The 14,741-nt window shown below is 43.7% G+C and overlaps 1 protein-coding gene and 1 pseudogene across 1 annotated transcript in view; one reads left to right on the forward strand and one right to left on the reverse strand.

The window, feature by feature from the left end:
• Positions 1-14,741, reverse strand: part of ATP6V1B1 (ATPase H+ transporting V1 subunit B1) — a 29,400-nt gene that overhangs the window by 8,284 nt on the left and 6,375 nt on the right. The window contains exon 2 of the mRNA XM_054476297.2: positions 13,333-13,388. Within this exon, the coding sequence (XP_054332272.1) occupies positions 13,333-13,388 (56 nt within the window). The remainder of the gene's footprint in view (positions 1-13,332; positions 13,389-14,741) is intronic.
• LOC129030682 (elongin-C-like) lies at positions 870-1,263 on the forward strand (annotated as a pseudogene).

The raw sequence follows: 14,741 nt of genomic DNA on the forward strand, positions 1-14,741 counted from the left end.
GACATCACGCCACTGCACTCCAGCCTGGGTGATAGAGTGAGACTCCATCCAAAAAAAAAAAAAAAAAAAAGAAGAAGAACTTTTAAAACATAATAATCAAAAGGATTTGATCAAAGGATTTGAAAAAACTTTCTACAAAGACGACATACAAATGGCCAATAGCCACAAGATAAGATACTCAACATCAATAGTTATTAGGGAAACGAAAATCAAAACCACAATGAGATAGATGCCACTTCACACACTCTAGGATGGCTATAATAAAAAAGATAGGCCAGACAAGGTGGTTCATGCCTGTAATCCCAGCACTTTGGGAGGCTGAGGCACGTGGATCACATGAGGAGTTTGAGATCAGCCTGGGGAACATGGTGAAACCCTGTCTCTACAAAAATACAAAAATTAGCCAGCCATGGTGGCGGGCACCTGCTTGGGAGGCTGAGCAGGAGAATCCCTTGAGCCGGGAAGGCAGAGGTTGCAGTGAGCCAAGATCATGCAACTTGTACTCCAGCCTGGCCAACAGAGAAAGACTCCGTCTCAAAAAAATAAAATAAAATAATAATAACAAGTGTTGAGGATGTGAAGAAATTTGAATGCTCATACAGTGCTGGGAGGAATAGAAAATAGTGCAGCCACTTTGGAAAGCAGTCTGGCAATATTCGTAATAGCCAAAAGTGAAAATAACTCAATGTCCATCAACTGATGAATGGATAAACAAAATATGATGTATTCATACAATAGAATATCATTTAGCATTAAAAAGGAAGGGACTGCCCTGGAACCCATGGGGGCAGGCAGCCGGGTCAGGGGGCGGCCCTGGAATGGGGCTATGGCGGTACATGGGGACCTGGCTATGGTGGCTGTGGGGCTAATGAAAAACTTCTCAAGTTCCTTGGGAAGCAAAGGAGGATTTCATAAGAACAAAATGGATGGAGAGGAGAAAACCTATGGTGGCTGTGAAAAGTCCCTGATGCCATGTATGTCAAATTGATATTATCTAATGGTCATGAATGTATTGTAAAAAGAGAACATGCATCAACACCAGGCACAATAGAAGCTATGTTGAATGGCCCGGATCAGTTTGCTGAGAACAAAACCAATGAGGTCAATTTTAGAGAGATTCCTTCACATGTGCTATTAAAAGTATGCTCGTATTTTGTGAACAAGTTTTGCTACACTAACAGCTCCACCAAGATTCCCGAATTCCCAATAGCACCCGAAATTGTGTTAGAACTGCTGCTGGCTGCCAGCTTCCTAGATTGTTAAAAAAATAAAAATTATAATAAACTGTTAACTCTTTTCAGTAGTTAATATCCATAATTCAGTTAGTAACTTTTTTCATATATAGTGTGTTGCCTATATGCAGTTGAATTATATGAAGTTCGTTGCAAAGCAGATTTGTTTTTTTGCCTAGCAATCAGAGTTGAAATTTGTTCGCTACATCGACAAATTAAGGACATTTTCACAAATTGAGAAATAAACAAATATGTCAATTCATAAAAAAAGAAGCACTGATAGATGCCGCAACATGAATGAACCTTGAAAATATTATGCTAAGTGAAAAAAGTCAGGCACAGCAGGCCACATATTACACAGTTCTATTAATAGAAAATGTCCAGAATAGGCAATTCCATAAAGACAGAAAGTAGATTAGTTGCTGCTCAGGGGCTGGGAGAGGGAGGACTGGAGTGAGGACTAATGGGCGTGGGGTTTCTTTTTGAGGTGATGACAATGTTTTGGAGTTTAATCATGATGATGTTTGCATAACTCTGTGAATATACTAAAAGCCACTGAATTAACAGTATGTGAGTTATATTTCAATTTTTATAACACATCAGTGTCCCAGATACTCAGGTGGCTGAGAAAGGAAGATCACTTGAGCCCAGGAGGTCGAACTTGCAATGACCCATGATCATGCCACTGCATGCCACTGCGTGATCATGTCCCACTTCAGCCTGGGCGACAGAGTGAAACCCTGTCTCAGAAAACCAAACCAAACTAAACCAAAAACCAAACCAACAAACCATCAGGCTGTTCCTCCAGGACCACAGGCAGCACATGGGCAGGTAGAGCTTTGCCCCAGGGAATCCCTGAGCTCTGCTGTCTGTGCATGCTCTGGAAGCCACCAAGTCCCAGTCTTTACCTACAGCTAGAGGAGGTCACAGACTTGGCCTGGGAAACTGGGCTAGCAGAGCACACCATCCCCATTGACACTCATCGTCAGCTGTCATCAGCACCAAGAGATCTAAGCCCCATACCTGCACCTTCTTCCCGGAAAAAGTCCTGGAGCAAACACATTGCATCCCCTAGGCTCCCTCACCTCACTTCCCAGGTGGGTGATTTACCAGGGAGTAAGCCATAATCATAATCCAACTAAAATTAATGGGGCCAGGCACAGTGGCTCACGCCTGTAATCCCAGCACTTTGGGAGGCTGAGGTGAGAGGATCACTTGAACCTAGGAGGTTGAGATCAGCCTGGGCAACACAGCAAGACCCATCTCTACAAAAAACCAAACCAAACCAAACAAAAACCCAAAGCAACAAACAAACAAACAAAATATTGATGGTAAAAAGACAACACTTTCCTCCCAAATTCCTCATATTCTGGGAAATTAAAGCACTCTTCTGAATTATTCCTCGTCATTAGAGGCAATCAAAACTGAAATAACAGTTTATCTGGAAAAGAATGAGGAAGTCATCATTTTGTGCCATTACCTATGAAAGATATAAAGCTGTGCCATACTCTCTGACCATAAAAGTAAGTTAGAAATCAATAACAACAGCAAAAAAATAGTTAGAAATACCTCTTACATTTGGAAAGAAAAGCATTCTAGGTATAGAAGCATTTATAATCAGAACTAGAAAACATTTAGCTCCCGTAATAGTGAAAAGCTGTATGTCAATATATGTGTGATGCATTTAAAGCTTTAAATGATTATATTAGATAAGAAAAATAGTTGAAGAAGCTAAAAGTATGCAATGTGAGAAGTCAGAAAAAAGAACAGCATTAAAACCCCAAAGAAAGTAGAGGAAATAAGAGGAGAAATTATTAAAACAGAAAACAAATATATAATAGAGAAGACCAACAAAGCCAATTGGTTTTTTGAAAAGCTGAATAGACAAATTTCTGGCAACACAGATTAAGAAATAAGAAAGGCATGAATAAATAATTGTTGGAATAAAGTCACAACTAGATAAACTGATAATATTAAAAAGATAATTAAAGGAACTATGAACAATTTTAAGCAACATATTTGAGAAATTAGGTGAAATGAATAAATATAACCCAAACCAGAACCAACTGAAAATGATATTGAAAGCCAGAATAATCCTGAAATCTTTAAGATATTAAATAAGCAGTCCCAGATAGTTTTACCAGTGAGTTCTAACAGTCAAGGAATAAATAATTTGAAACTTAAGCTCTTCAAAGCCAGGAAGAGAAGGTACTGTATTTAACTCATTTTATGAGGCAATTATAGCCTTGATACAAAAATAAAATAATTATGGGAAACTTGTAGGCAATTTCACTCATGAACATGGATACACAAATCCTAACAAAATATTAACCCAATCTAGCAATGTATAAAAAAGACCAAGTTATAAGCCAAAATAGTAAAGAAAAGAAATGAAGGTAAACATATACACATAAACAGAAATTTTAAAAAACCAAGTTGGGATTATTTTAGGGATATAAGGCTAGTCTAATATGAGAAAATCTATTCATGTAATTCACCTTATTAACAAATTAAAATATTAAAAACTATGAACATCTAAAAACATTTTGAAAAAAGTTAAAAAAAAAAAAACCCATCCATGATTAAAACCAAAACAAAAGAGAACAAAAGTACTCTTTGAAAACAGGAAATGAAAGGGAAATTTCTTAACTCCAAAAAGAATATCCTCAAAAAACCCTACATAGGCCGGGTGCAGTGGCTCATGCCTTTAACCCCAGCATTTTAGGAGGCTGAGGTGGGCGGATCGCTTGAGGTCAGGAGTTTGAGACCAGCCTGGCCAACGTGGCGAAACCCCATCTCTACTAAAAATACAAAATTAGCCAGGTGTGGTAGCAGGTGCCTGTAATCCTAGCTACTGGGGAAGCTGAGGCAAGAGAATCACTTGAACCCGGGAGGCAGAGGTTGCAGTGAGCTGAGATTGCGCCACTGCACTGGGTGACAGAACGAGACCCTGTCTCAACAAAAAACAAACAAACAAACAAACCCTACAGAAAATATTATATTCAATGATATGATGCCTAAAGCATTCCCTTTAAAATTAGGAGCAAAGCAAGAATCCCTACTATTCTCATTCTATTTGGCTTTGTACTGGAGGAACTAGCTAAACTAATAAAATAAAATGAATAACAATTAGAAGGAAACAACTACCAAATAGAAAGCCCCCAATTCCCAAATACATTAAAGATAGAGCCAAAAGGAAAACTATAGATCAATTTCTCTTATTAATATAGATGCAGAAATAAATTATTAGTCTAATCAAGCAATGCATTAAATAAACATGTATGACCAAGTAGGATTTAATCCAAGAATGCAAGACTAGAGCAATCAACATTAGGGAATTTGTCAACATTTGATAACAAAATTCATAATAATAGAGAGTTCGTCAACACAGATTTTAAAAGAATCCTATAAGATTACATAAATAGAAGCCAAAAGCCTTCTGATAAAATTCAGCATCTGTTTTTTGTGTTTTTTTTTTTTTTTTTTTTGAGACAGAGTCTTGCTCTGTCCCCCAGGCTGGAGTGCAGTGGTGAGATCTCGGCTCACTGCAACCTCCGCCTCCCAGGTTCAAGCGATTCTCTTTCCTCAGCTTCTTAATTAGCTGGGATTACAGGTGCGCGCCATCACGCCCAGCTGATTTTTTGTATTTTTAGTAGAGACAGGGTTTCACCATGTTGGCCAGGCTGGTCTCGAACTCCTGACCTTAGGTGATCTGCCCACCTTGGTCTCCCAAAGTGCTGGGATTACAGGCGTGAGCTACGGTGCCTGGCCAAGCATCTGTCTCTAATACAATTCTATAGAAAACAGGAATGAAAGGCAACTACTTGAACACTAAACTATTAACCAAAACCAACATCAACATCCTTGTGCATGGTAAAATGCTAACGTTACTTTCATTTCCAATGAAAATCAGCAACAGAGATGCCTAGATTTCAATTGTTACCTAAGATTGTTTTGGAAGTTTTTGTTTATACAGTAAGACCATAAAAAGAAAAAAGAAAATTAAACATAAACAGAGAATGTTCTATTTATTTTTATTTATCTTTTTTTTTCAGACAGAGTTTCACTGGTTGCCCAGGCTGGAGTGCAATAGTGCGATCTCGGCTCACTGCAACCTCTGCCTCCTGGGTTCAAGCGATTCTCCTACCTCAGCCTCCTGAGTAGCTGGGATTACAGGCATGCGCCACCACACCCAGCTAATGTTTTGTATTTTTAGTAGAGACGGGGTTTCTCCATGTTGGTCAGGCTGGTCTCAAACTCCTGACCTCAGATGACCTGCCTGCCTTGAAGTCCTAAAGTGCTGGGATTACAGGCATGAGCCACCGCGCCTGGCCGAATGTTCTATTTTTTTAAAGGTGGTGGTGGAAGGTGACTGTATTCTTCAAAAATGTCAAAGAAAGCCTGTGGGAAAATTTTCCAGATATCGGGTAAGCTGATAAATTGGAATGTGGATGGTAGATTCAAGTATTGTATCAGTATAAATTTAAGAAGTTGATAGCTCTACTGTAGTTATATAAAAGAATATCTTAATTCTTCGGAAATATACACTGAAGTACTTGAGCTTAGCGTACTCTCAAAAGATTCAGGAAGCCCGGGCACAGTGGCTCATGCCTGTAATACCTGCACTTTGGGAGGCCGAAGCGGGCAGATCACTGAGGTCAGAAGTTCGAGACCAGCCTGGTCAAAATGGTGAACCCTGTCTCTACTAAAAATACAAAAATTAGCCAGGCATGGTAGAGGGCACCTGTAATCTCAGCTTGTCAGGAGGCTGAGGCAGAAGAATCTCTTGATCCGGGGAGGTGGAGATTGCAGTGAGCCAAGATTGTGCCACTGCACTCCAGCCTGGGCAACAAGAGTGAAACTCCGTATCAAAAAAAAAAAAAAAAAAAAAATCAGGAAAAAATTATGCACACACAGTTACACATGGAGAGCAAATGATAGCGGAGATGAGATAATATATTAACCGTTGGTGACATGGATGTTCCTACTACTATTTTTATCTTTGCAAATTTTTATAAAATTGAAATTGTTTCAAAATAAAAAGTAAAGTAAAAGTCTGCTGATGGAAAAAGAGACATAATTCCCTTTATTTGCAGATTATATTATACATCTAGAAAAACTCAAGAGGCTCTGGTTTAGAAAAAAGGTTTTAGAATGAATAAGATAATTTGGCTGTTTATAAGATAAATATATAAAAATCATTCCTCCCCCTTTTTTTTCTATTTTAGTAGTAACCAGTTAGAAGAGGCAATGGAGAAAACCATCCCATCTGCAATAGGGCCAAAACTCATAAAATAGCTAGAAATAAATATAACAAGAAAGGTACAAGAAAAAAATATTATGGAATGACATAAAACAAGTCCTAAACAATGAAGAACATTATTGGCTTAATGTTCTTAGTTACTAGCATAAAAACATGAATCCTTTTAAAAAGTATATAAATTTAATCCAACCCTAATGGATTATTGTTTATTTTAAAATTTGATAAACTTATTTTAAAGTTCACATAAATGTCTGAGAATAGCCAAAGTAGTTATGAAAAAGATCAGAGATAGAGGACTTGCCTTTTCATATATTAAAACTTGCTATAAAGCTACTGAAATCAAGCAGTAAATTGATATGAGGTAGACAAATGGATCAGTAGGAAAGAAAAAAAGTCCAGAAAAAGATCCCAGGTTTTATAGGACTATTATAGAACAAATGTTGTATATTAATTAATTCTCAGAGGGGAAATAATATATAGAACATAAGAGGATATCTAGTTAGAAGATAACCACATCATAAACCCAAATACATTCCAGGCATGTAAAAAAAAATTAAATATAAAGTAAAAACAATTTTTAAAAAATACTGGAAGAGCTTTTCTTCTTTCCTATCTTTCTGAATAATCCAATTAAAAGACAGATGAGCAATGTCTTTAAGCAAGACAAGAAATTCAGAAGCTATAAACAAAAAATATTTGATCATATGAGTATTTCAAACTTCTGTATGGCAGAGACACAATAGATGAAATCTTTGTTTCATTTATTGTTGCAAAAGATAGCCTGTGAGCAATAAACAAGGGGCTCCCGTATGCACAACTTGCTTCGTAGGAAGATTTCACGGAGAAGGAAGCAAAATCAAAATGGTAAACATATAGACAGACACTCAACTTCCTAGTTATCAGAGAAATGTAGATAAAAGCGAGACAATACTAGTTTTCATTTACTAGATAGGTAAAACTACAGAGAGAACATATTCAGGGCCAGCAAGGATGTGGGGAAGTGGCTCCTCTCATACCTGGTTGGTGGAAATGTGAATTACCACAACTCTTCTGGGCAAGCCACCTTGCCCCACATTGTCAATATCTAATTTGAAATTAAAAAGTACTTGAACCATCAATTCCACTTCTGGGAATCTATCTTATAACCACAAAAGCGTCCATTTAAAAGGGATACAATATTGTACTATTTGTAATGGCAAAACCTGAGAACATACGAATGTCTATCAATAATGAGACTATTGAGTAAGTTACAGTACATCCATACTATCGCCTGCTATGCCAGTATCCAAAAGAATGCGTAAAATGTGTATCCGCTGACACTGTCAGTGGATCCACTGTCAGTCCCTTGGCTCTCAAGGGACTGACCCCAAGGTCAACCTCTAACATATTTGCCTGTGTTTGAGCGTATACAGCAGGGTCTTTCGGGGCTGAGAATAAAGCGGTTAGGGGCAGATAGTTAACTTTATGTGTCTTTTCTCTTTTTCACTAAGTTACAAGGAGCATGTATTATTTTTGCAATTAAAATATAATACTTTTTAGGACATGTTACAGCACAGTGCTGGTGATTATCATCATCATTACTATCGTTATATCACCTACTGGCCACAAACTAGTGACCTTAAGAGCTTGGGGGTTGGGGCGGAGGGTCCAATTCCCCAGCAAGGTGTGACCAAGGTAGTGGCCACTCCGCCAGGGAACCCCTGCTGGTCGAACTTGAGACTAGAAGGTTTGCAGCCCTGACAATCACACGGAAGGAAGCTCTACCTTGAGTCCTTCCTTATCCTGTGAAGAGGATGCCAGGAAGGTGACCTGTGGTTCCCCAAACCACCCCTCAGCCTTGCGGAGTGGGAGCCTCAGCACTAGGCCGGCCCGGGAGGAGGGCTCCGAGGTGGGAGGAGCTGCGAACACCCAGGCGTCTTGGGTTCTCAACCACAAGAGGGAGCGCAGGAGCACGGACAGCGAGCGCCTGGGAAACGCGTGGAACACATGTCCCGGCTCATTTTCCTCTCCCACTCTGATAACCTGTGTTTCGATACGAAACGGGCCCTGCCTCATTGTTTGTCACCTCCCTGGAGGTGACGGAGGGCTGTTTTAACCTCAGGGGAAAAGTTGCTGTGCAGAACACAGGCCAGAGTGTGCCCCAAAGAAATCAGGCGATGGAGTGATTTAAAAGTGATCATTTTCTGTAGTCCTAGCTACTCGGGAGGCTGAGGCAGGAAAATCGCTTGAACCCGGGAGGCGAAGGATGCAGTAAGCCGAGATCATGCCGCTGCACGCCAGCCTGGCGACAGAGCAAGACACCATCTCCAAAAAAAAAAAAAAGATCATTTTCATATGGGTTTATGCGGGTGAGGGAGGGAGGGTGGCAGGAGACGAGAGTGGAGAGGAGAGTCGTGCGTTCTGTGTCCCTGAAGGACAAAATCAGAGAAAATGAACTTTAAATGGCAGAAATTATGGTCAGATCTGGGGAAGGGCCATCAGGTTTTCACACTCAGGCATGGAGGGTGTAGTGTCTGGAACCTTTAGGAAGAGCCCCAGGCTCTAAGTGTGTGCTGGATGTTCGTCGTTATTGTTGGTGGTGGTGGGATCTCATGACCAATTATGGCAGTGGGTGCCTGGGAGAATTCCCGTGGGGGGATAGCGAGTCCAGGAGCTTGTATCTTAAGGGGCCATATTTCCCAACCGCATACTGAGCAGGCCTGATCCCAACAACTCTCACTGTCGGTTACTAAGAGGGCTGCAGGAAGAGGGCATGACTCAGTGCAATATAACCCCGTGCTGGAGATTCAACTGAGCTCTCAACCAGCAAGTGGCCAGGCACAGGGGAGCTGCTGCGTACACACGGAGGACTGGAAGTTCTTAGCAAGCCTGTCGGGATTTGTGCACAGGAATGCTGCCTCTAAGGTCCCTCCTGCTGACAATGGCCAGGGCAGTGCGGGAGCTCCTCTTTGGAAATTGTCTTCAGAGCTGATGCAGACTCTTTTGAAAGCAACCACAGACACTGGGGATCGAGTTTGGTGGTTAAGGTGAGTGCTTACTCCAATTCTCAAACAGGGACCAATTTGAATCACAGAATACAGGAGTCAGAAGATTCTCTAGAACAGAGGTTCTCCGTGTGGTCTCCATAACAGCAGCATCACCTAAGAACTTGATAGAAATGTACATTCTTGGGCCTCCTACCCCAGACATGCTGAATCAGAGCTCTGGGGTGGGGCCCAGCAATCTGCCTGTTAACAAGCCGCCTGAACCCCTGATATTCTGATGCTTATTTAACTTATACAAATCAGAGAGTTAGCCTTTTCTGGGTCACAAGCCCTGGAAAATCAGACGAAACTGTAGAAACTCCTACCAGAAAAATGCATAGGCGCATTCATGCATACCTTCAAAGGTCTGCACACAATTTCAAGGGCCTAATTCCCTGGGCTAAGAACCTCTGATCTACACAAAATTCTTCCCTCAAATGTTCTTACATCTGAGGACGGAAGCAAGAGTAATTGCCTGTGTGATTCAATGTGGGCAGAAGGTGGCGCTGTAGAAACAGAATTGTAGCATTTGCCAAATCCTGGAAGAGGGAAAGTGGGTAGGGCCAACGGAGAGGGATGCGGAGAGGTGCCTCCACCACCCAATTATTTTTCTCTGCCAAAGCTACAGATGCATCCGATAGTCGCAAAACCACAGGTCTGGGGACCTAGTTCTGGTTTCCTAGATCGGCCCCATTTTACAGTGGAGAAAGTGAACACCTGTATAGGTTCCGACTCCATGCCACACTGGGTCCCATGGAGAATGGCAGGTCTGGTGGAGAGTGTGGTGGAGGTGGAGAGGAGGCAGGAGGTGGCACCAACTGTTTAATCAGGCTTATTAGCATTTCTGCATTCCAGGCAGAAATATTGCTGGCTGTTCTCAAGGAGGAATAATACTACATTTGTCTGATGTGACCCTCACAATAATTCTATTATTATTTAATAGATGAGGAAACTGGGATTTAAAATCCTAGATTGATGGTTCTCTAACTTGAGCATCAGTTCACCTGGAAGGCTTGTGAGGACAGACTTCTGGGCCGTACCCCCAGAGCTTCTGATTCTGTCAGTCTGAGGTGGAGCCCAAGAATTTGTATTTCTAACACGTTCCTGGGCGGTGCTAATGCTGTTGATCTAGGGTTGGCAGGTAGCTAGTAGAAAAGAGTGGGATGGATCTGGGATTAAAATCCAGACCCAGTGTGCTACACTTAACTACTCAGCCATACTTCCTCCTGGGGCGTCCCTTACACTGGGGGGTCAAGCGGTAATGTCCGTATGAACTCAGAATCTGTTTGTTAGCAAAGAATGGGTCTGATTTATTTAATATTGTTGGCTCAGGTTTTGACAGGTCCATAGCTAGTCATGCTAACATTTATTCATTCATTTATCTCATTGATGTACTCACCTTTCCTTTGAGCAAACATGCTGAGCATCCACTATAGCCTATGTGTTCAGTAAAAATGCTGTGTTGGGCTTCTGAAGATGAACAAAACACAGTTCATGGCCAATAGCAGGGCATGGTGTGTGTGGGGAAGGGCAGGGAGGAGATACATGGCCAGATCTTGACCAAATACCTCAGCGGATGCCACTAATAGAACCGCAAAAAGTAGAGAAGAGGGAGAGGCATCCAGGAGAAGGTGACCTCTCAACCCCGGGGATGAGTCAGAGGGAGGGAATAGGGGGAAGTGTAGTCTAGGAGGCAGAGGGAAAAATCTGTGCACAAAATTACAGCTAGCCAGGAGCAATAAGTTCTAGTGTTCTATACCACAATAGGATGACTGTAGTTAACAACTATATATATATATATATATATATATGTATATCTTCAAATAGCCAGAAAGAGGATACTAATATTCCCAACACAAAGAAAGGATGCTGGAGATGATGGATATGCTAATTGCCCTGACCTGATCACTATGCATTATATGTATCAAAACATCATTGTGTACCCCAGGAATATGTACAATTATTTTGTGTCTTTTATAAAATGCACAGACACAAGCCCCCAATCTTTGTCATTCCTTTCTACATACTCTATCCTCTTGTCCAACTAATTGTAAGAAGGGTTCTTTGCCTGGAACCTATCTCAGAGTCTACAGAGAGAACTCAGGGCTTCTGTGATCTTGAGTGGGAAAGTTACATTTTTACATTCATTAACGTTTACACAAATTTAGTGTTTCCTCTAGTTCTGAATGTAAGGAACAAACCACAGTAGAATTAGCAGTTCCACGGTACCTGTGACTTTGTTACCATCAGAAATCACAGATATTTTCATACCACATTACAGTCGTTGCAGGTATCTCAAAATAGTATTTGTGCTCATCACTACTTTAAAATTATAGCAGTGAAACTGGCGGTGAGATCTCGTTATTTAATTTGTTAATAAACATACATTACTGATCACATTTTAAAAAAATGATATGCAAGTGCCCAGAGATCTCAAATGGCAGCCCCATGCAGACACTATTTCAGGTGTTGGTTTCTACACAGGGAAGGGAGAGTGATGAGAGTGAGTGGAAAGGCTTGCAGCCACCCTCATAGAAAAGCCCTGTAAGCAGCTGGGCGCGGTGGCTCACGCCTGTAATCCCAGCATTTTGGGAGGCCGAGGCGGGCGGATCACCAGGTCAAGAGATCGAGACCATCCTGGCTAACACGGGGAAACCCCGTCTCTACTAAAAATACAAACAATCAGCCAGGCGTGGTGGCGGGCGCCTGTAGTCCCAGCTACTCAGGAGGCTGAGGCAGGAGAATGGCATGAACCCGGAGGGCGGAGCTTGCAGTGAGTCGAGATTGCGCCACTGCACTCCAGCCTGGGGGACAGAGTGAGACTCCGTCTCAGGAAAAAAAAAAAAAAAAAAAAGAAAAGAAAAGACCTGTAAGCTGAGGGCACTGGAGAGCCCTGGGCAAATTTGATGCAAGGGTCGGGTCTGAAGGGCTGGAGGATAGAGACAGGGTAGGAGGGTGCCAGGCTGGGAGCCCAAGGCCATCACCGTAACAAGGTAGCAGTGGGGTGGGAGGAAGCTACAGACGTGGGCGCTGGCAGATGTGGGGTCTGGGACAAGAGGGGTCAAAGAGGCATTGAGACTTCCAGTTTGCTCAGCTAGGAGGTGGGGTGGGTGGCTGAGGGAGTGGGGCTGGTTGGTGGAGGGAGGATAAGAGAGTGATCTTGTACCTTTGCAGGGCTCTTTATGGCTCAAGAATTCCCAACCCCAGGACTCAAGATACTGTCAGTGTCTGCCAGTTTCCCAGGGGCTACAAAATAGCCCACAGCCCACTTACCTTTGGTGGGGCCCACTTCACTTCCCACCCATGTTGCTGAGACTGAGATATTCCAAAGGCCTTTGGAGGCCATCAGGATCCCTAGAAAATTTAGTTGGCATTGACTTGCCACCTCCTCCTCTTTCCCCTTAAAAGAAGACCCTGTGAGAGTTGAGGGTGGGAAGAATCTAGCCCTCGAGGAGGTTAGGTACAGCCGTGCTGTGATCCAGCCTTCCTCTGAGGAGGTTAGGTACGTCCATGCCACTGATGGGGAAACGGAGGCAGGACAGCTTGTTAGGGATAGTAGGAGGTTTCCCAAGGCCCAGGGCTGGGCCTCCATGGGGTTTTTATGGTTTTTACTGAAAAGGCAGGGAGGAGAAAGCTTGGACGGCTGGGGATACAGCTAGGGAAGGAGAGTGGGAGTGGGTGCCTGGATGGAGAGAACAGAGCAGGCCCTGGGGGCCATGGAGGGAAAGGGTAATTTAGAAGAAATCCTGCAGGGCAAGGGAGAGGCGCCCTGGGATTTGGCCTTAGTGCCAGGGAGGTGGCGGAAGAGTCTTACCTTGACCCGGTCCAGCACCACCAGGGGCCCGTTCACACTGCACACAGTCCTGTAGGCTGGGGGAGGGGCGGGGGTGAGTAGGGGTCTCACCCCAAACACCCTGCTCACACACACAGAGGCATCCTCTGCCTTCCCTTCCTCTCCACACCCCACCTCCTTCCCAGCCTGGGCCGTCAGGGTCATTAGCTGTGACAGGGCCAGCCACCATTGCTGTAAGGGTCATGCCCCTGCCCGCAGGGCCCCTGCTGCTCGGACACCTGCAGGAGGCTGGGGGAGGGCCAGGCAGGGGGCAGAGGCCTCCTCAGAGTCTGCCCCCACCACATAGAGGCCTCTCATCCCTGAGGCTGCTTCCCCTCTGGCTTCAACCCCCACCTCACCCACTCCCTCCTCTCTCACTCCAAGCATTTTCCAAAAGCTCCTGGCCCCCCAGCTGTGGCCGAAAAGTGCCCTCCTCTGCCCTCACCAGGACCGCATTTCCCTCCATTCATCCCACACTGATTGAGCAGTGTGTGTGTATGTGTGTGTGGTGTGTAGGGGGTGCAGGCGTCAGTGAGAAAAACCAAACGGGGCCTCTGCTCTCATCACAAGGTTCCTGGACTCCCCAGGCTCACTGGGTGCTCAGCATGGGAGGGGAGGGAGTGAAAAGGCAAGGCAAGGAGGGAAATGCCTGCAGATGTGGCAGCTGCAGAGACCCACACATGGAAAATGAGCTCAGCTTGCAGAGGGAATTGGGTTAGATGTCAAGAAATACTTGCTAACTCCCATAGAAGAAGCTGTGGACTTGCAGGAGGCAAGCCTAGTTTTGGTTCTGCTAGAGGCTGGCTGAGAGACCTGGGACAGTCCCTTGCCCATAGTCCTGGGATACCAGTGCCCTTCTCTGAGGTTCTTGTGATGCACCAATGAGATGAGACACCTGAGATGAAGGCATTTGGCAAGGTGGGCAGGGGGTCTGTGAGGCCCCTGGGTCAGCCACAGGCTGGCAGGATGCAGAGGGGAGTGGCCCAACCCCTCTTTCACAGGCAAGGAAAATAGGATCCAGAAGTGTGAGAAGCCTTGCCCAGGGCCACACAGCACATCTGTAGCAGAACTGGGGCTGGGAACCCACCCTGTGCTTCTCACTGGACCACACTGGTTCTCGGCTTACTTACCCTTCTGCTTTGGGCAAGCCTGGCCCCGAGCCACCCCATGCCAAAGAAAAACCAAAAGTCCCTCCCCTTCCCAGTCTGCATATGTGCGGTCAAGCTTCTTGTTTTTGTTTGATCTAAGCTCTTTTCACCAGGACTTGGACTAGGAAGATCAACTGGGCACGGTGATTCTTGCACAGATTTTTATAAGGATCCTCCAAGTGTAATAACCATTTGGAAAACTCCGGGCCTCGAGTACAGCCAGAGAAGATAAGTTCAACTTGC

The sequence above is a fragment of the Pongo pygmaeus genome, chromosome 12, assembly GCF_028885625.2.
Source record: "Pongo pygmaeus isolate AG05252 chromosome 12, NHGRI_mPonPyg2-v2.0_pri, whole genome shotgun sequence".
Classification (NCBI taxonomy): Eukaryota; Metazoa; Chordata; class Mammalia; order Primates; family Hominidae; genus Pongo; species Pongo pygmaeus.